General features: G+C 33.7%; 1 protein-coding gene and 1 pseudogene across 3 annotated transcripts; both read left to right on the top strand.

Moving 5' to 3' along the window:
* Nucleotides 1–526: 526 nt before the first annotated feature.
* LOC100794915 (zinc finger MYM-type protein 1-like) lies at nt 527–3,079 on the top strand (annotated as a pseudogene).
* Nucleotides 3,080–8,684: 5,605 nt separating this feature from the next.
* LOC113000161 (uncharacterized) lies at nt 8,685–17,799 on the top strand. 3 transcript variants are annotated; one of them, XM_026126823.2, is made up of 3 exons: nt 8,685–8,913; nt 9,019–9,116; nt 17,426–17,799. In XM_026126823.2, exons 1-2 carry the CDS (start codon nt 8,800–8,802, stop codon nt 9,112–9,114), a joined length of 210 nt encoding a protein of 69 aa, XP_025982608.1. In that variant the 5' UTR covers nt 8,685–8,799; the 3' UTR covers nt 9,115–9,116; nt 17,426–17,799. The 3 variants fall into 3 exon arrangements, with proteins under 3 accessions (XP_025982608.1, XP_025982609.1, XP_040868210.1); XM_026126824.2 differs by lacking the exon at nt 17,426–17,799 and adding an exon at nt 15,899–16,410; XM_041012276.1 differs by lacking the exon at nt 17,426–17,799 and having other exon boundaries at nt 9,019–9,329.
* Nucleotides 17,800–21,069: the final 3,270 nt, after the last annotated feature.

Here is a 21,069-nt window from a genome sequence, read left to right as displayed (position 1 = left end):
GAAAATGGGTCCCATATTTTTCAAGTTTATCTAAAATCTCATATGGTGAAATTATAATATTGTATCATACTGATAACTTCAATAAATTTCATTATAAAAAATATTTACTTTATAATATATTTTGTCATTTTGTGTGCTGCTAAGTGTCAGATTAAGCTACTACACAGCAAGATTCATTGGTTATAAAAGTTTTATTGATAAGTCAAACTAAAGTGTGTATCTAGTAATATTATAAGCATATAGTATTATTTATAATAGCAGTAAAAAGATCTTTTACAGTGGAATCATACCACTTGTAAATTTGTTTATTGATAGATAAATTATCTACAATAAAGGTTTCTTTTGGTTATCTAATTTTATTAGTTTCTATAATGGTGTTTAATTGAATATAATATAATGCTTGTTCCTACTCTTTATAAATCATAAGAGATTACTTTTATTTTGAAAAACTATTCTTATTTAAATTTTGATTCTTATGATTTTAATTGTTAATTGAGTATTAACTTAAGATCATTTAATTTCAGAGATGAGGAGATTTTTGGTTGATAGAGCAAGTATTGAGAATGTGAATGTTGTACAACAAGAAGCCGAATTAGAACCGCCACCTAATGTGGTTAATGAGTTTAACCCAAATGAGATTGTGCGTGATCCAGGTCATAGGAAACAAATTAATGAGTATGCTCCGGATATTCAAGATCAAGTGAGGAGGGCATATATATTGAAGGGTCCAATGCAACCACATTTGCCAAGCTTTCCTCGTACTCCATTTGGAAGTGTTTCTAGAGCATTTAGAATCATGGTATAAGAATTACACATGGTTAGAATACAGTGAGATCAAGGATGCAGCTTATTGTTTTTATTGCTTTCTCTTTAAGCAACCCGGGAGGGCCGAACACTTTGGTTTTGAAGTCTTCACTAAAAGCGGATATAGAGATTGGAAGCATGCATCTCAAGGCTTGAAAGATCATGTTGGTAGTCATAATAGTTTGCACAACTCATGTGTCAAGCACTACGATGATTATAATAATCAAAGACAAAGTGTGACAAGTAAGTTTGCTAAAGCAACCAAGGAATCAGAAGAATTGTATAAGATTCGTTTGACTTGTTCTTTAGATTGTTCAAGATATCTCATAGCACAAGGCATGGCTTTCCGTGGCCATGATGAATCCTCTACTTCGCTAAATAAGGGCAATTTTAGAGAGATGGTAGATTGGGTAAAATCTCAGAATGAACAAGTGAGGGATGCTTTTGACCATGGTGGAAAAAATTGCACAATGACTTGCGGTGACATTCAAAAGGAGCTTGCAACGTGTTGTGCACATGAAGTTACCAAGGTGATTATGGAAGATCTTGGTGATAGACAATTCTCCGTGCTTATTGACGAGTCACGTGATATATCCGTCAAAGAGCAAATGGCGGTGATGTTGAGGTTAGTAGTTGTATTTTCCAATTTCCAATTTTCATTACCTATTATTCTCTATGCCGCCAAGTAAACTGGTTGAATTTGTTTTAGGTTTTTGAATGACAAAGGGAATGTTGTGGAACGATTTATTGCTCTACATCATGTCACAGATACTTCATCTAAGTCATTAAAGGATGCTCTTTATGGTATTCTTGATAAGTACACATTATCTATTTCAAGGATACGAGGGCAAGGATATGATGGAGCTTCAAATATGAGAGGTGAATTTAATGGTTTGCAAAGAAAAATTCTAGATGAAAATCCTTATGCTTTCTATGTCCATTGTTATGCTCACCGTTTGCAATTGGTTGTTGTGTCTGTTACTAGTAGTTGCTCATCTATTCATGATTTCTTTGAGTACATCACCTTGATTGTGAATACAACAAGTGCATCTTGTAAGAGGAGGGATGCTTTGACAGAGGCACAACACAAAGATATTTTAAATAAACTTGAGAGTGGTGAGATATCTAGAGGAAGGGGCTTACACCAATCATCTAGTCTCACTAGACCCGGGGATACTAGATGGGGTTCACATCATACTACATTGCTTCGTTTGGATCAAATGTGGTCCTCCGTGTTAAAGGTGCTTAGTATGGTTGATGAAGATGGACGTGGACCATCTCAAGCAGCAGGTTTGATAGAAAAAATGGAGAGCTTTAAATTTGCTTTTATTTTGAGGTTAATGTTAAAGTTGTTTGGTATCACAAACGAGCTTTCAAATATATTGCAAAGAAAAGATCTTAATATTGTGAATGCCATGGAATTAGTTGATGTTGTCAAAGCTCGGTTGGGCACAATGAGAGAGTGGCTGGAATAATTTTTTTGCCGATGTCCAAGGATTTTGTGTTGTTAAAAGTATTCTGGTACCAAATATGGATGACGAAATACCAGTTCGGGGTCGTTCAAGAGCAGAAGGGAGGACTATCACTAATCTTCATCATTACCGTGCAGAGATTTTTTATGTTGCTATTGATAAAATATGTGTGGAGATGGATCACCGCTTTAGTGAAGGAAGTAACATTATACTTGATTGCTTCTCATGTCTTGACCCCAAGAACTCTTTCTCCAAGTTTGATGTTGATAAGCTTGCTCGTCTTGCTGATATTTATCATGCAGACTTTTCTTTTCTGATGATGACCGAGGAACAATTAGGGATCAACTTGAAACTTATGTGCTTCAAGTGAGAAGAAATGCTTCTTTTTCCACTTGTGAAGATGTTCAAAGTTTGGCTATGAAGATGGTTCAAACTGAGAAACATTTGGTATTTCCATTGGTTTATAAACTTATTGAGCTAGCTTTGATATTGCCGGTGTCGACAGCATCCGTTGAAAGAGCTTTTTCAGCAATGAAGATTATCAAGTCTAAATTGCGCAATAAGATCAACGATGTGTGGTTCAATGACTTGATGGTATGTTACACCGAGCGGGAGATATTCAAGTCACTTGATGATATTGATATTATTCGAACATTTACCGCAAAGAAGTCTCGGAAAGGACACTTGCCTCGTAATTTTATTTAACCCGCTATTGTAAGATTATGTTTATCTCTTTTATTTTAAACTATATTTTTGTTGACAAAATGACGAGTCTCTTTTATTTTGATTGATTACTATTTACATATTATATACAATGTGAATTTGCTATCTTTAAATTTTTGCCCAGGCTTTATAATTTTTCTGGCTCCGCCACTGCAAATGCCGATTGAGCCTTGAACACCTTACTATAGCTCCATTGCACAACTCTTTTGCAACAACCCACCAGGGCACATCCGGGGTGTCAAGATAAATGATTAAATCAGCTATGAAAAATTATCCCTAGAATATTGGGATCCAATGGGATATGAAGGTATATAATCTAACCCTTAACATGTGAATAAACATATTACACATACGTACGTACTTGAATGCTTTTGAATTGGATCTCCTAAATCCTAGGCATGATGTAGCTACATGAACATAAACAAATGTCTATTACTAGATAATATATCAACTTGTTAGCTACAAAGTCATGTTCCACCCTCGTGATTAAAACTCAAAAGATCGAATATACATGTGAATAGTGAACCTTTCTTTGATATTTCCAACTATCTTAGGCTTGTTGGTGTTGGTCGTCTCTTATATATAACAATTACAGGGTTTGATGTCTATTATGTTGTGCAATATCGTAGTCAATTCGTAGCTTCGCGATTAATGGTTCGTCATCAAGATCCGATCAAAGTTATTAGACATGAATGGTACTCTAGCTGAAAGGCTATTTTTTCATGTATAAAAGCTTGGGATTGATTTCTAATGAATGCGTGAATTCATTCTTTCTTTCCCTTCCAAATTTGCGTTCTCAATCGACATCAATCATGCACGTTGTAGAAGATAATGACTTCTCAAACGACTACTCTGTATTGCATTCGTTTATTAGAATTTATAAGATTGGTAAAAAAAAAAAAAACAATAGAATAAATTAGAGGTGGTGTTCAAAACAGAAAATATAATTTATATATAATAAGATTAGAAAATAATTTATATTAAAATTGCAAATAAAATAATCACCTTTAAATAAAATTGTTTAGTTTAATATATTGAGTTGGATTAAAGGCCATCAAGGTAAAAACCTGTTTAGTAAACGATTCCAAAAGTCGCTTGAGAAAAAAAAAAGAAATTCATTTAGAAAATTGCGTGGGCTTTGTTTTTTCTTCTACTGGCAGTCAAAGGAATCCATTAGATTAGCAAGTAGTATTTTGTACTGGGGGTTTTACTTTCTGCACTACTTTTTTTCAACATCACTATCCTTTATACTCAACGCGACAAAGAAGAGTCATAAGGTGGTTTAATAGTTTGAAAGAAAAACAAAAGGGCTGGTGTGAGAAGTGATGAGTTCAAATCTCATCACTAACAACATATTAATTGCTAGCATTTGTTAATAGTAAACAAAAATGATGGATTCATGTATATGCTAACATAACATGTTAATTGGTAACATTTGATTATTGTACCAGAAAGAAATTCAACTCGGTAAAGATGGAATTAGGGTTAAAGTTTATTTATAAATTATTTTTGAAAATTTAATCCTAGAATCTATTTCTATTTTTTTTTTCAGAAGTAATATATAAACTTTTAAAAAACTCTAAAAGAGACTTTATAAATCAAATTTTTAGAATCAATATTTTGAAGAAAAAAAACAATACATTTTAAAATTAAAATTCTAAACTAAACAATATCATACTTATTTTATTTAATCAAATCTAATTCAGTTGGTTAAATAATGTGTATGATATGAATTGTTGTAATTTTTTTTGGTATTGTACTTTGATTTTTATAAATAAAAAAATTTATTATTTTTTTAAGTATACTCATTTTATTTATTTGAATAATGGTAATTTGGAAATAATAATTACAAAATTAAAGACTCCTACAGTAGGGGAAAAAGGTAGTGTAGCAAAAACCATTTTGCTTTGGTATAGCGGTGGGCCCTTAGTTTAGTGTGGCCGTTCTATGTTGGCACCGAATCCATTTGGATTGTGGACCAAATAATTTTTTTTATTAGCTTCTTACACGATGTTTCGTATTTATTTTGCTCCTACACCACTGCCTCTATCTAGTATCAAGAATTTCTTATTTCTATCAACAAAACAAACAAATGATATTCCACATTTCTTTTCTAACAGCAATAAAGAAAGCGTTTGCTGCAGATAAAAGAAAACTGAACGCAACAACTATCTGAAAAAGACACTACCCTTACTTTATTCATTTGCTAAGTTTGTTCATATGCTGTTATGGGCAAAAGGAAGTCAAAAACAAAGTTAACTTTTATCATGGTGGTGTGACATGATTCACATATATTATTTCTTTAAATGAATATTAATACGATTGACAGAGACTATTTCTTTAAATAAATATTGATATCTCAAAGAATTAATTATTAATTTTCGATCAAAAATGTCCTAATTAAAAAAATAAAATTAATTTATACTTTTTTGACATAATAAAAGTTATGTGATCATTCAATCTTAGAAGTTTTAGTTTCCGCCCCCACTTTCTTTCCACTAAAGCCCGTTTATTACTGCTGTTTTGTATCATTTATAAATTTCATGAGGAGTATTATATTTATATCTTTAACTGTATGGTGGATTTAATTTATTTTTTAAAATAATTATTTTTCTAAATCCATAACAAAGTATAAAACTCATTTCTATCTAACTATAGAATGGTGTTGCATTTCTCTGGTTAAAGAATGCTAGCAACACTGTCTCTCATGCTTTATTTTCATCTTATAACTAAACTTTTAACTTAGTTACCTTTGAATTCACCCTATATTTCCAATTTCCTGTCTATTGTGTCATGATGTAGTGAAACTTTTGCATTCATTTTTAGCATGTAATAATACGTCACAAAACCACAATAATAACAAAATAGTATACTTTTTTATATTATAAAAGATAAATTGTAATTTTGATTTTCTTATTTTTTTGCAATTTTGTTTTTCTTATTTTAGAAATCCATAATTTTGGTTCAACCATTATTTTTGTATACATGTTTTTCTTAAAATTTTTGCATTTCAAGTAATTAAATTTATTTTTAATGGTATTATAAGTGAATATGTTAGGTTTTGGGTTCAATTTGATCAAATAAAACATATACAAAATTGAAGAATAAATTGAAATTGTAAAAATTTTAAAATGGGAAGATCCCCTGTACTATCCCCTGTACTTGTAATAGTACATCCCCTGTACTTGTAATTTTACTCTACAAAGATTGTAGTAACTTATGAGGAAATGTAAGGATATACTTGTTTACTATATATGTACGTGTGCTTGCTATTAATCAAATGAATAAGTGAATGATTATATGCTTTAAATGTTGGAAGATTGATATTATATGATATATATATATATATATATATATATATATATATATATATATATATGTTTTGTGCCATGTAAATATTACTATTGTGTGATGTGTATATGATTCTTGAGGCGTAATGACATGTCATTTTAGGATTATGAAATTGTGATTGAGTTTAGGTAAAAGTGGCAAGTTGAGCAAGTATTAATTTGTGAGATACATGTGAACATGTGACGGTGGATTGTGACATTGTGAGATGTTAAATTATGAACATGAAATATAGTTGTGAATAAGTGTTTGGTCAATCCTTGATGTGATATTACTTGTGGTGTGAATTGTGAATTATACAATAACTCAACTGGTGTTTACCTTAAGAAAAATATTTATGCCTGAGGTGTTAAAAGAAAAGTGTATGGTTTCAAGTTAGGAATCTAAGGTGTTAAATTGTAGCGCAATGTGTTAAACGCGTTTGAAAACAAGTGTGAGGTCCTGTGTATTGTATAATGCATGAATAGTATTTGCATGCAAAAGTTGTTTTAGGGGTTGGACCTGAATTAGGAAGGTGAGGCCCTAATGGATTCTTCGGAGTCTAGGCCTTGGGGGTAAATACACTCGGTTTGTGTGCTCCTTTAAACCTATGTTGGTCCTTTATGGTTGAAGCATTCTCACAAAACAGAGTGATCCCGACTGGTTATCTTATAATTTCACTTAGTGAGAATGACTTAACATACCCATTATGTGCCATGTCTTGTTATGTACTCCTAGGCGTCCTGGTGTTGTTTTTCACTGACATGGTACCACATTGCATATAGACTTGAGTCTTAGTATAATTGTTGTATAATGCCTGTGAATTGTTTATTATGAAATTGGTGAGTCTTGTTACATCTTGAGTCGAGTGTGTGATTCATGTGTAATGTGATTGGTGATTGAAAAATGAATTTTAAATGATAAAGTGGTGAAGTGACGTGAATTGTATTAAGTTGAGCTATGTAATAAATATTCCCATAATGTATTTTGCTTATGTCTTTGTTTATTTGTATTTTATTTAGAAATGTGATAACTCACTCCTCATGTGTTGTTTATGTTTTGGATCTTGTGATGATTTCGAACCTTGTGTTCGTGGGAGAAGAGATGATTAGGTGGATTGCTTTAAGAAACCTCATGTTGGAAGACATAGGGATACAATGTTCTGATATAATGTGACATTGGGACATGAGTTTATGCTTTAATTGCATGATATTCCGAACATAATATTTTACTTTATTTTATTCTGCTGCTTAACTTGAGTTCTTTTGTAAACTTGAACAACCTTGTTTTGAGTCGAAAATATTTTTGAGAAGTTTTATTTGATAATAGTGAAACGAATGTGTACCTTTTATCCACGTGAATTCACTTACGATTTTATTCAATAAAATTGATTAAATTAGATTCCACGTTTTAAACTTTTTTCCATTTATATGCATGTTGAGATAGAGAGTGTCATATTTCTCTTTAATTTTTGTATTTTTTTGTTAGATTGTTAGAAGTTGAAGTTGAAATTGACTCTATTTATTTTACAACATTTTGTTTTATGACACTACTTACTAGTTCCTATTATTAATTTTAATGAATTAATGCTTATTTTATGCATGTAATTATTGTTTTTCTTATAATTTTTACTTAGTCTATTGCTAAACACTTGGCATTTCAACTCTGGTAAACAAGCATGATTATTATTTCTTTAAGCTATCCAAAAATAAATGAGATCAAATAATTTTTACTTGAGATTTTAATTTAGCATGCTATAATATATTCCGTCCAATTACAATTTTTTGTGTCCTATTTTCTCCATTTTTTATGAATAAAAAAAAAGATAAGATCAAAGACGAGATGAGGTGAAGAAACTCGATCCCCAAATAAGAATGATGATGAATCTAATTTTTGAATTCCCACGAAAATCAAAAACGGGTGAGAAGGACTTGGAAAGTCAACGATGAGAAATGAGGAGACTAAACCCACTCCCGTTATCATACCTTTTACTTAGTCTAATCACTTTAATGTTATTACTCTTTAACCATTCATTGTTTAAACTAATGTATGTATTAAAGGAGTAACATCGATCCAACATTTTAAAATAATAAAATTTTTCAGATAAATTAAAAGTTGTAAAATAACAAATACTAATTTAAAAGTGTGAGAATTAAGGGTTGAGTCATGGATGCTAATTAAGATATTGTTTGATTGATTTACATTTTGGATGCATTGAGACAAAAATTTAAAAAATATGTATAGATGTCACATTTTTATATATTATTTTAATTTATATATATATATATATATATATATATATATATATATATATATATATATATATATATATATCTTAATTCACTCTTTTTAATTCTTTTAAAGTAAATCACCTTAAGGAGGAGGGGAGGAGGAAGCATCAGCAACCAAGCGAAAACGCCCCAAACAAACCTTAATAGTGCAGTGTGGTGTTGCGTTGGTGACAAAAAAGACGATGAACAAGAGTCGTTGTTCAGAATCTTCAACCAAACCAAACAACAATTCACCGAAACGCAAACCTCCTTTCAAGCCAGCTAAGGATGACACCAAGCCCGTGCTTCAAGACCCTGTAAACACATTCTCTCTCCAGTTTCTTTTTTGTGCTTACACTTTGATTCTTTCTTTGTTAAATAATTATTAACCTCTTCTTCTTCTTCTTCTTCTTCTGTGTCAGATACTGAGATCCGACCCAATTGAGACAGAGGAAGCTGTGCTGCGATTGCCACCATTCAAAATCCCTACTTCAACTTCAACACCTGAAATGACATAAATGTATATCACTCTTTTCTTTTTGCCTTTATGGGGGTTTGATTTTTGAGTGTTTTGCCTTTTAAAATAATACTATATTTTAGTAGTTTTTATTTAAAACAAAGGAAATATAGAAATAAAAAACAAATTTTTATTTTGCTCGCTTCCTTATCCTAGAATTTTGTTCTATTTTATTATAACATATTGAAACATTGAAATGGAGGATTTATTCTATTATGATCTGTTCTACTTTATTCCATTTCATTCATATCTTCCTGTCTTATCTCTTTCTATTTATTCAAACATAGGCAGGACTGTTAGATAAATTTATTTATAATTACTTATAAAAAAGAAAATAAGAAGATAAAATGAAAAAAACTTTTGTACTTCAGCTTTTGGATAAGTTAGATGAGACGAGTTTCTATAAAAGTTAAACTTATAAGTTAATTTTAATTTATGGGAGAAGTGCAATTTATTTTACCTTTTTATTTTGTTTTCCTATAAACACTTAGGGCCATAGTCTTCGTTTTCAACAATTGAGAGGTTCAGTGTTAATTAGCATGGTATGAAATGCTTCGTTAGTCATATTCAATTCATCTCTTAATCAAAGACTATCACTGCTCTGATAGATGGCATTTAAATGTTCTTATATTTGTTTTCCACTTGGAAAGTTAAATCTCAGAAAATTTATGTGTAGCTTGAGTGTTGAAAGAGTGGTTTCACTGCCAGACAGTAGCGATGCAAGATTAATGAGTTAGGATTTATGGTCATTTTGGTGCTTCATTGGTTTTGTCTGTCAGATTGGGAATTTAGAATGCACATTGTCAGTGTACTCCCTGCACAATCAAGTGGTTTATTTGCTATTACTTGAGTTAATACCACAGCAATCAATATTAGTTCTCATAATAGTTTTTTGAAGCTGAATTTTCTTTTTCAACTTGAATATGCTTTTGTACTGGTGTTTTACTTAGTATTTGGGAATGAGGAAAATGGGATGGCTGTTTCAAAGTGGAACATTTGGTAGTTGTTTGAACCAGTGCCTCTGCTATCCTATTTTAGTTTTCTGTTAAACTACATTTGATGGCATGATTTTATCGATGCTTTGACGACTGTGTCGAAATGATTATAGGTTCATCTAATCATTTGATCTAATATAGGTGATACTCGTTTAAGAATCAATCTTTACATACGAAAAAAACTTTAGTCCCTATACACCACCCTTATTAGCCTATATTGGTCCTTATTGTTACTATGTTTCTAGAAAAACTTGAGCTTTAGTTCCATACATTCTTATAGGGACTAAAACTTCTTTTTTTTTTTTTTTCATAAAGGGATTGATTCTTAAACGAGTGTCACTTATGGAGACCAAATAATTAATTAAACCATGATTATATTTGAACGATGCATGTGATGATATCACTAGCATGAAGCTTCATAGGTGGAATATGAACCAAAATTTTTAACTCAAGGTCTTTTTGTATGACTGCCACATTGTGTGGAATTTGGCTTCTCCAATTTGCATATTATGGCAATCACTTCAAATCTGTAAAATCCATGCAGATTGATAGCTTGCAAAATCTAATTTGTGGAAGTAAAGGGAATGACTAGTGTCAATTCTGCCCCCACCCCCTTTTTTCCTTTTCTTTTTCTAAGATCTATTTTGGTTCATTTGTGTATCACTTATATTGGGTTTTTCGTTCTTCCAGCTTCGGAAATGAAAATTCTTGTTGCAAATGAAAAATGAAAGAATTTCTGATGGTGGCACTAAGAGCCACAAGAGAATATCCTAGGGTTTAAAAGTCTACTAGAGAGAAGATAAAATGTGCAATTAAAAGATATCCGTTCATTCATATGTGCTCCAGCAACAACAAAACATTAAGTAGTCTCACACTATGGGCTAATAATAAAACAGGTAACTACTTGGGGCCAAATTAGGAAATAAAAGGGAATATAATATATCCTAATTAATAATAGTCCTTGGACTAGAAAGGCTTGAAAATGAGACGTTTGGGCCTTGGGGTAGCTGGGTCCAACCCGTTATCAATACCCCCATCTTTAGAAGGGACCTTGTCCTCAAGGTCGACAGACACATGGCGTGTGTTGGTAGGCTGATCCAGAAGCATGCAGATTGTGCTTTTTGGGAACGACCTAGATGAGTGCGACACATTCAACTGTGAGGAAGGAGCTAACAAGAAACAAGTTGGTGGGGCAGAAGCGGGTTCCCAAAATGCGTCTTTGGGAAGAGATGCGTCAAGTGGTCGGTCCAACAGAGACGAGACATGTGTCAATGATGGAAGTGATCGGAGCAACTTTCAATGGTGCAGATTGTTCCGACTCTTTTTGACTGAAACTGAAGAGAAATGGTGAGATGAAGTAAGTTGTGTACTTGGAAAGATCTCATTTTAACTTTAGGTGAGTTAGGAGAAGAGAAAGGAAGTGGAGAGTCTCTTGGATTTCCTGAGTTGAGGGAGATCATTGCCGATAAGAACATGGTGGTGAACGGTGGTTGGGTGCCACCATAGGGTCTCAGCATGGAGACGTGCACTACTGGATGAATGCGCGAATCCGGAGGAATACACAACTCATAAGCCACGTAACCAATCCTTTGAAGGATTTTGAAAGGCCCAAAGAAGTATTTGGAAAGCTTTTGAGAAGAACGACAAACAACAGTTTGTTGGCGATATGGTTGAAGTTTGAGCCAAACAAAGGCACTAGGCTCAAAGGTAACATCTTTGCGCTTTTGATCAGCTATGTCTTTCATGCTTTGATGCGTCCTTTTTAAATTTGCCTTTAAATTGTGAATAATGGAATATTTTTCTTGCAATGTTGTAGTTGTCCCTTGAACATAATCAAGCAGTGTGGGAGGGGGATGACCATACAAGGCCGTGAAAGGTGGCATGTCGATGGATGAATGGAAGGCTGTATTATACCACAACTTAGCAAGGTGGAGAAACTTGAACCAGCAACGTGGGCGTTCACTTATAAAACATCACAAGTAAGCATCTAGCCCCCAATTCACTACTTCTAATTGTTTGTTGGTTTGTGGATGATAAACAATGTTGTATTGTAGGGTGGCTCCTTGGACGTGAAAAAAGTTCTTTTCAGAAGGCACTCATAAAAAGAGGGTTGTGGTCTGAGGTGATAGTTTTGGGAATGCCATGCAGACGAGCGATTTCACAAAGAAACGAGAGGCCACGTTTTGAGCTGTGAATTTGGCAGGCAGAGCTACAAAATGAGTTGACTGGGACAAACGATCACAAACAACCTAGGTAGTAGTATGACCCAAAAAGGTAGGTAAATGAGTGGTGAAATCCATCGTCAAATCTTCCCAAACTTTCTTTGGTATAGGTAAGGGTTGTAATAGCCCCATTTGTTTCTGTGGTGGGTATTTGTTATGTTGGCAAATAACACATAAGTGAAGGAACTACTTAGTATCCTTGTACATGTTGGGCCAAAAAAAAGAAGTAGCCAAGCGGGCCATGGTGGGTTTGATGCTGGAGTGGCTCAAAGTGGGAGTGCAATGATTTTCTAGGATCAAAGAGTTGCACAAATCTTTGAAATCCAGGATGAAGAGTTGCTCCCGAACATATAAGAGACGGTCTTGTATCTTAGACACAACAACTATAGAAGTGTTAAAAGTGTACTGAGTGAGGAGAGCTATCAGTAGAATAAAACTATTGCAAATGCCCTATCAACGATGGAATGGGAGATGAGGTGAAAGACAACAAGAAGGCCTCTTCTTGCTGATGGGAAAGAGCATCCACAACTATGTTAGACTTGTCAGGTTTATACAGAATGTCAAAGTTATAACCTTGTAATTTACAAGTCAATTTTTGTTGATCGGGGGTCTAAATTGTTTGTGACAACAAATTCCTTAAACTTTTCTTGTCTGTGAAAATTTGAAATTTCTTCCATATCAAATATTAACACCATTTTTATGGCGTTTGTGACAACATACATTTCCCGAATGCAAGCAAAGGCGACACACATCTGAGGACTCATCTTCTTGCAGAAAAAGGCTAGCATATGATTATCTTGGCAAATGATAGCTCCAACAGCCATCATAGAAGCGTCTGTTTCTATTGTGAATAATTTTGTAAAATCTGGCAAGGATAGCACTAAGGCTTTTGTTATTTTTGTTTTTAACTGTGTAAAAGCCTCAAATGCTCTTGTATTCCAAGAAAAAGCATTGTGACGCAACAGATCGATGAAGGGAGTGGCAAGAGAGGCATGATGTTTAATAAACCGCCTGTAAAACCCAGTGAGGCCAAGAAATCCTTTGAGTGCCATGAGAGATTGTGGCTTCTACTAGTTTAAAAATACTTACACTTTCTTTGAATTTGGGGCGATACCTAACTTGGAAATCACTTGTCCTAGATACTGCACATTATCCACAACAAAGACATATTTAGGTAATTTAGCAAAGAATTGATTAGAAACAAGTAAGTTTAAGTGAGCTAAATGAGAATACGAATTGTTGTAGATTAGAATATCATAAACAACAACTAGAACAAGTTTCCTAAGGTAGGGTCTTAGCAAGTCATTCATAGATTATTAAAAGGTAGAGGGAGCACTAGTAAGCCCAAAAGGAATTACTAGGAACTCATAGTGCTCGTCGCAAGTGTGGAAATCAATCTTGTGGGTGTCCTTAGGGATGACCCTAATTTGATGGTAGGCATAGCGGAGATCAATCTTAGTGAAAATGGATGCTTCATCCAGTTCGTCCAATAACTCATCCACTATAGGAACATGAAAGTGGTCCTTCATTGTGATTGCATTAAGAGCTACATAATCTACACAAAAGTGTCAAGTCCCATCTTTTTTTTTTGCACTAGTAGGATTGGGGATGAGTAAGGGTTGTGATTAGGAGTAGTGATGCCATCTTTTAGCATTTCCTGTATAAGAGTGGTCATAATTTCTTTTTGGTAATGAGGGTAATGGTAAGGTTTAACGTTAACAAGGGTGGTGTTGGGTAAGAGTGGAATATGAAGGTCATGAGGTCTAGAAAGGGGAAGGCCTTTGGGTTGGTGAAATAATGTGGGTAAGAGGATAAAAGTGCAGTAAGATCGGGTGGTAGTGGTTCAGGTGGAGTGTTTTGGGTGGGTTTGGATTGTAACAAGTGTAGAGATGCAATGGCATCAAAGTTGCGTAAGTTACACATTTGGTAGAGGTTGGCTGTTTGGGTGGGTGAAAGGGTGGTGCCACATAGGGTCACAAGGGATTAATCAAGGGTAAAGTAAGTTGTAGAATGACAAAGTTTGCACTGACCGTGCCTAAGGTAGAAAGCCACTCTAATCCCAAAACTATGTCAGCGCCTTCTATAGGAAACAAGTAACAAGGAACGTAGAATGTGTGACCTTGAATCTACAACTGCTCTTGGGGGCATAGACGAGCACATGCTATTTTGGTCTTATTACCAACCATAATAGAGGAGGGTTGTGTAGGGAGTGTGGGTAATTGCAAGTGAGAAGCAATCCTTGGCTACAATATATTATGGGAACTCCTTGTGTCAATTTAAACCTACATAGTAAGGCCACCTAGCAAACTAGAGAATTTCAAAGATTTGAGAGATGGTTGTCCCAGAATAGCCTGAGGAGATAAGTGAAAATGAATTGGTTCCCTCTAGAAAGTGGGGAAGGGAACCTTTGTGTCTGTGAGGTCTACAACATCACAGTCTTTATCCACCAATAGTAGAAAATGACCTGATTGACATTTGTGGCCAATAACAATTTTTTCATCACAATAATAGTAAAGACCTTGTGGTCAGCGTTCGTGCATATAAGCAACAAAGATGGGCTTAAGGGAAGTATGGTGGGTGTTGTTGCCATGGTTTGTGGTTGTAATGAGGGAAGTGTTTGAGTTAGGGACATTGGTGGTTATAGGGCTAGGTTTATGGAAGTATATGCAGAAGAACTCACTGTAGCACGATAGGACTTAGGTCTAGCATCTTGTAATTTATTCTCCACTAGTTTGGCTAAGCCTATCGCACGAGAAATTGAGTAGGGATGTAAAATGATAAATTCTCTACGAATTTCTGGCAACAATACAAAGATAAAACAATTCAGAATCTCAACAATAAGACTAGTGACACGATTGCTCAATTTCTCAAAAGCAGTTCGATAATCTGAAACAGAGCTTGTCTATCGTAGCTTAAATAATTTTGCCTGATGATTTGCATAAGTGGAGGGGGCCCAATCTCAATTCCAAAGCTCTAGTAAATGAAGGCCAATCACTTAATTGAAAATTTTGGGACATCCATTTAAACTAGCTAAAAGTTTCCCATTTCATATAAAAAGCTGCTAAGGATAAATGGTGTTCAAGAGGTATCTAATAATACAAAAAATACTAATATGCTTGAAACAACCAATCTAATTGATCTAAACCATCAAAAGGGGATAGTTGGATTTTGGGTTGGTGGGGAATTTAGGGGCTGTTTAGGAAAAGTTGTGAGCAAAATGTGTTATCAAAGGAAGAGAGCAATAACACCCTGGCTATCATTGTCGTTTCCTTTTGCAATGCACTTGATCATAGCGTTACCACACGCGACCATCGTGAAGTCGAAACAGAACCACCATGGCTTTTGCACAAGGGTTTCGAACCCCCTTAACCCCCCTATCTCCTGTGTGTGACCTTGGTGTTACTGCAAAACCCATGTTTTTTTCTTCTTCTTTTTTTTCTTTCTACACTTACATCTTTCCCACAGCAAGCCCAAATCACTAGGGCCCAAACTGCACTCATGTGTTATTTCTTTTCTAAACCCACCTCGTGTTTTAACAATTGTTTTGTTTTTATACTGTGTCATCAAGTTGTTTTGAGGTTTGGATTTGAGGTCACAACACCTTGAGGACAAGGTGTTTTTGATGGGCCAGAGGATGTTATGAAAGGAAGAGAGCAACAACAATGGGTACAACAAGCAATTAACACTGATACAAAGATGCAACAAGCAGACACAAGGGAGACAAGCACAAATTAGAGGCCCAAAAGGAGAATCATCAAACCTCAACATTTGAAAGATTTCATATAACCAATTCTGACCAGGAATGTTGAGCTAGCATAACTTAATTGGCCAAATGAGCATATGTTGTCTGCCATATATGTTTCTATCTGTTATTTGCTAAATTCCATTAGTGTTGTTAGTACAATTTGTTAGAATTTAGTTAACAATTTTTCATATTTTGGTGCTTATATATGAATGAATCATGTAATGGAAATCAAGCAAAAAAATAATACAAGTCTTTCCTTTCTTCACCTTTTTCTTAGGAGGTTTCTAGGCCTCGAACTCTAGGACAATCACCTTGAGCTGACCCTAGCTCATAACAAAATGGGTGAGGTTGTGGAGTGGGTGTAAAGGGTAGTGGGGTGGGCATTGGGGTAGGCGTATAATTAGGGGGTGGAGGTGGGGGTTTTGGAGATATGGTGGAGTGGAGGGGGGTGCCTAAGGAAGTGGAGGCGTAAATTTAGATGAGACTAGGGTTAAGGGTGGGAAATGGGGTAACCCTTCTAAAAGTGAAGAAGATACATGGGGAGGTGTAGACTTAGAGGCTAGCTGTTCTTTTAATCCCATGAGAAGTTCCTTGGCAAGAGTCCATGGATTGTTGTAGCAAGGAAAAAATGAGTGTCCTGATTTTCCAACCGATGTATCCTCCATCTCCTTAGATGAAGCTTTGGTAGGAGCCATAGGAGTCAGTAGATCAAAGCACCAATTATGGTGGCACTAAGAGCCATAAGAGAAAACTAGGGTTTAAAAGTCTACTAGATAGAAGATAAAATGTGCAATTGAAAGACCGTCGTTCATTCATAGGTTCTCAAGCAACAACAAAACATTAAGCATTCTCACCCAATGGGCCAATAACAAAAATAATAACTACTTGGGCCCAAATTAGCAAATAAAAGGGAAAATAATAGATCCTAATTGTTAATAGTCCTTGGACCACATAACTACTTGCGTTATAAGCCTATTATTCTTATAATTTAATTTCATCTACTTTTAGGATTCGTCTCACGGAAGGCGTTATGTGATTCATGTAGACTACTTAAGGAGATATGATTATTGTTGTGATCATTCATCTAACCTTTGAGCTTATGCTTTTCCGAAGATTTAAAAGAAAAATTTGTAATGATCATATAAAGCATAAAAAAGAAAAAAAGAAGATAAAATGAGTTTTTAAGAAAAGTTGTTTAGGTAGATTAAATATTTAGTATCCATTGAGATTTTAAGAGTTGCATGTACAGTCAAACAGATGAATGTCCGAAGTTTAGTTAGTTAAAGAATGAACAACTACATTGACATCTGAATCGATTAGTGTACTGACTGATTGTGTTTGGTTTTGCAGAGTGAAGGAGAAAATTTTCACGATCATTATGTATTTATGTTTCATCTCAAAATTCACTTCAATTATTTTAGTTTCTTTGTAGCAAAGGAAAGAAATTCTTCTAATGCCAGCGAATTTTCGAAGGTTTCGTTCTGAAGTCTCTATGTTGTAGTCAGTGTGAAGCAGAATCAGTATTTGACCTCATACACGCGGAGGCTAATGTCAACCACTTTTATGTTGAGGACGGTTCCTCCATTTTTATTTGTAACTTGATTAAAAAATATTAAAATTGGAAGGCTGACATGAGCTTCATAAAATTCTTGGGACCAATTCCGTTGATTAAAGTTTAAAACACCTTTAATGAAAGGAAGAAAATACCATTAATTAAAACATAAAAAAGAATTAATGTTAGTCATAAAAAAAAGCCTTTAATTGTTATGATATAAAGGAGAACTATGAATTGTCCCTCACTTTGCTTTCCTGAAATATCTCGAGCCAATTAGTAAGTTTTTTCTATTTTTAAAACTGAGTAAATTTTGTTATTTTATGGCTGTTTTTAAACGCAATTTTCTTAATCTTGAATTCTTAATATTTGGAGGGTGGAGATGAATTGCGATATGGAACAATTTTAAAATTTAGAAGATATTTATTTAGAAACACAGTATAATTTGAAGACAATTTGAAGATTTTCTTTTATAATGTGTGAAATTTAATGTTTTAGTAAGTAAATTTCAATAATAGATTCAATTTGTAAAAAAATTAAGTTGTAAAGCTTTTGGTACTAAAGAGAAAATCAATGGAGGAGCACATTTGCTAAGTTTAAGATATAAAAGAACTTGAATGACTTAAAAAAATGGCAAAATTGATATTGCATTGTCTAAACTAGAAGGATAAAAAGTAAAAATTAAATGTTAATTTTGATTCATTATGTTTTAGTATAATTTCATTTTAGTAAATTAAGTTTTAAAAGATTTATTTTGATTTTTTATACTTTTGAGATGTATTATTTTGTTCGATTTATAATTGTAAAATTAAAAAATAGATCAAAATAATATATTTCGAAAATATAAAAAATTAAAATAAAACTTTTAAAACTTAATATATCAAAATAAAATTATACTAAAACATAATGAATCAAAATAATATTTAGGCAAAATAAAATTATAATTTCTAGGTAAACATGTAAATAAAACTAAAAATCTTAAAAATACAGACATAATAACATGAATTGTTGATATCAAGTCCACAAATGTTAAACTCGACTATTTTAAATAAGCTTGCTTAAGTGGAAGCAGACTTAGTTATTAGTTTAGTTTTGCAAATTTAATCAAGCATTTAAAATTTAAATTCAAATAATTTACGAATAACTCAAATCATTCACTTTATTAAAAAAAAAACTCAAACCATTCACAACAAATGTAAGCGGTGGATTACAATGTTTGTGTGGCTAACATGTGTATATTATGATTTTGGAAACAATGATTAGCATGGTGTTGCCACATGTTGTGTCAATGCCTCAACAATCTAAATCCCTTAAACAACCTAAATTCCTAATTGTGAAAATGAATTGCCTTAATAATTTCCCGAACTAACTTTGCGTTTCATTACATTTGCCTAATGAGCTAGATGGCGAATTGTGACCACGAGAATGATAAAAGTAGCCTGATAAGAAAAAAAAAAATTGGTATTAGGTAATGGTAATTAAAATTATTTGTAAATTAAAGAGACTAATTGCGTCACATAAGAACTTACCGAAAAAAAAAACTTACTATGATTTATAGAATAGTAAATGCAATTTCATGAGCGTCATCATTGTAACATTCCCAAAAATAAAATATTAGTATTAATAATATAGAAGTGATAAATAATTATATATTTGCATGCTTGCTTATAGAATACTTGGTGTTATATGTAAGGGTGTAGCACTAAGAATGAGTCATGGGTCAAGAGTAGACTACTATGAAAAATAATGAACGGTTAAAACATGTGTTTGTATAGTTCGAAGAAGTTGAGTTTTAATATGAGAATTTTATATGAAAAATAAGTTTTGGGTCATGAATAGGCTAGGAGAGGAGGTAAGGCCCAAAAAGGGACCAGAAAGGGACCAGAAAGGGCTGAAGCCCACAGCACTTATAAACACACACACACCCCTTTGGCTAAAAGTAAAAGGGGAAAGGGAAAAAAGATAGGAAAAGAAGGAAAAGAGAAGGAAAAAAGAGACTTGTTGCATTCAAACATTTCCAACCACTCCAACAAGTTGAGGTGAATGTGTGACTATCATCCTCTTCCCCTAATCTCTTAGATTTTCGTGGGATTTGTGGTAGCCATGAATGGGTTTTGGTTTTGAACCCTAACCCTCCAAGCTTTGAGAGCCTTGTAAGAAATTATGCATGAAACCCACTAAGTTTTGGTAGTTCTGAATGTTTAGTACTTGTTTAGGATCATTGAAATGAGGTTAGGATGGGTGGGTACACCATTGATGGCCTTCTAATTTGTGAAAACCTTGTTCAAATTCCTTTCTGGATGTGTCATTCCCATGACATCTACCACGAGCAGGCCATGGTAGAATCTGACTTTAAATTTGAGTCTTTCTGGGGTGTGCCATGTCTATGGTGTTTACCACAGACTGGTTGTGGTACATCTTGATTGTGTAGTTTTGTCAGTTTCTCACTTTTCTTTGCATTTTCAAGGTTCTTAACTTCTTATTACTTCCATGATTAACAAGGGAGGGATTGAATATGTGTCTTGATGAATTATAAAGTGTCCTTCATCGAGTTTCATGCATGTAGGGTTCCTTGCTAGGATTGGGATCCCTGGAACTAAGAATGTTAATGTCTTTTCTTACCTATCACATGAGTAATCTAAAATGTTGTAGACATTATATGTGTAGTAAGTGTTAATGATGAATGTAGGAGGTTCCATATGAATATGTCAGTAATAAATGAAACATATGTGTGTATACTTGTGAAAAGGAAAGTTAAAGACTAAGGCCCCTCAGACCGAAGGGGGATATAAGTAAGAGGTTGAATGCTTTCTTTAAATGATAGGCAGGGTTCCGTCACTTCCTAGCATTTAAGGCAAAGCAAAGCCCCTCGGACTAAAGGGGAATATAAATACGAGGTCATGACATAAGATCAAGGGAGATGCTCCTTGAAAGTTTGAGCTCAATACTTGCCATAAGAGGAAAAAGACAAAGAAAGAAATAAAGTAATTCATGCAAAGGTTGATGTTTAAGGTTATGTTTATGCTTTAGCAAGTGTTGAACTAAAGCTATATCTTTATGATACATCCTGAGTCACATAGGTACATTGTTTCATGTTTAGGACTCATTAAGACCTTGTCTCATTAGTTTAGTTTCCACGTTCCAGATTGAACAAGCTATGGAGAATACTCTTGGCCATGAATATGTTGTACTTTGTGTATTAGTGACTTTTATCTTATTACTTTTGAAATACTTCATATGTAGATATTCCTTTGGTATAGGGTTCTGTACGTTGGGAAATACCCTTTAGATATGTATACGATAATTTACTTAAGAATGATGTATGACTCGTAACTTTGAAATTCTTGATTAATGAAATCATATGTTTTTATTATCCGCATTTGATGACTAAAATGTAAAGCTAAGGGTAATACACCTTTAGGGTGTTACGGTAAGGTATAAG

This window comes from Glycine max, chromosome 18 (assembly GCF_000004515.6).
Source record: "Glycine max cultivar Williams 82 chromosome 18, Glycine_max_v4.0, whole genome shotgun sequence".
In the NCBI taxonomy this organism is placed as follows: domain Eukaryota; kingdom Viridiplantae; phylum Streptophyta; class Magnoliopsida; order Fabales; family Fabaceae; genus Glycine; species Glycine max.
Note: the sequence above shows the minus strand (reverse complement) of the source record. Positions and strands in the feature narration are given on the sequence as shown.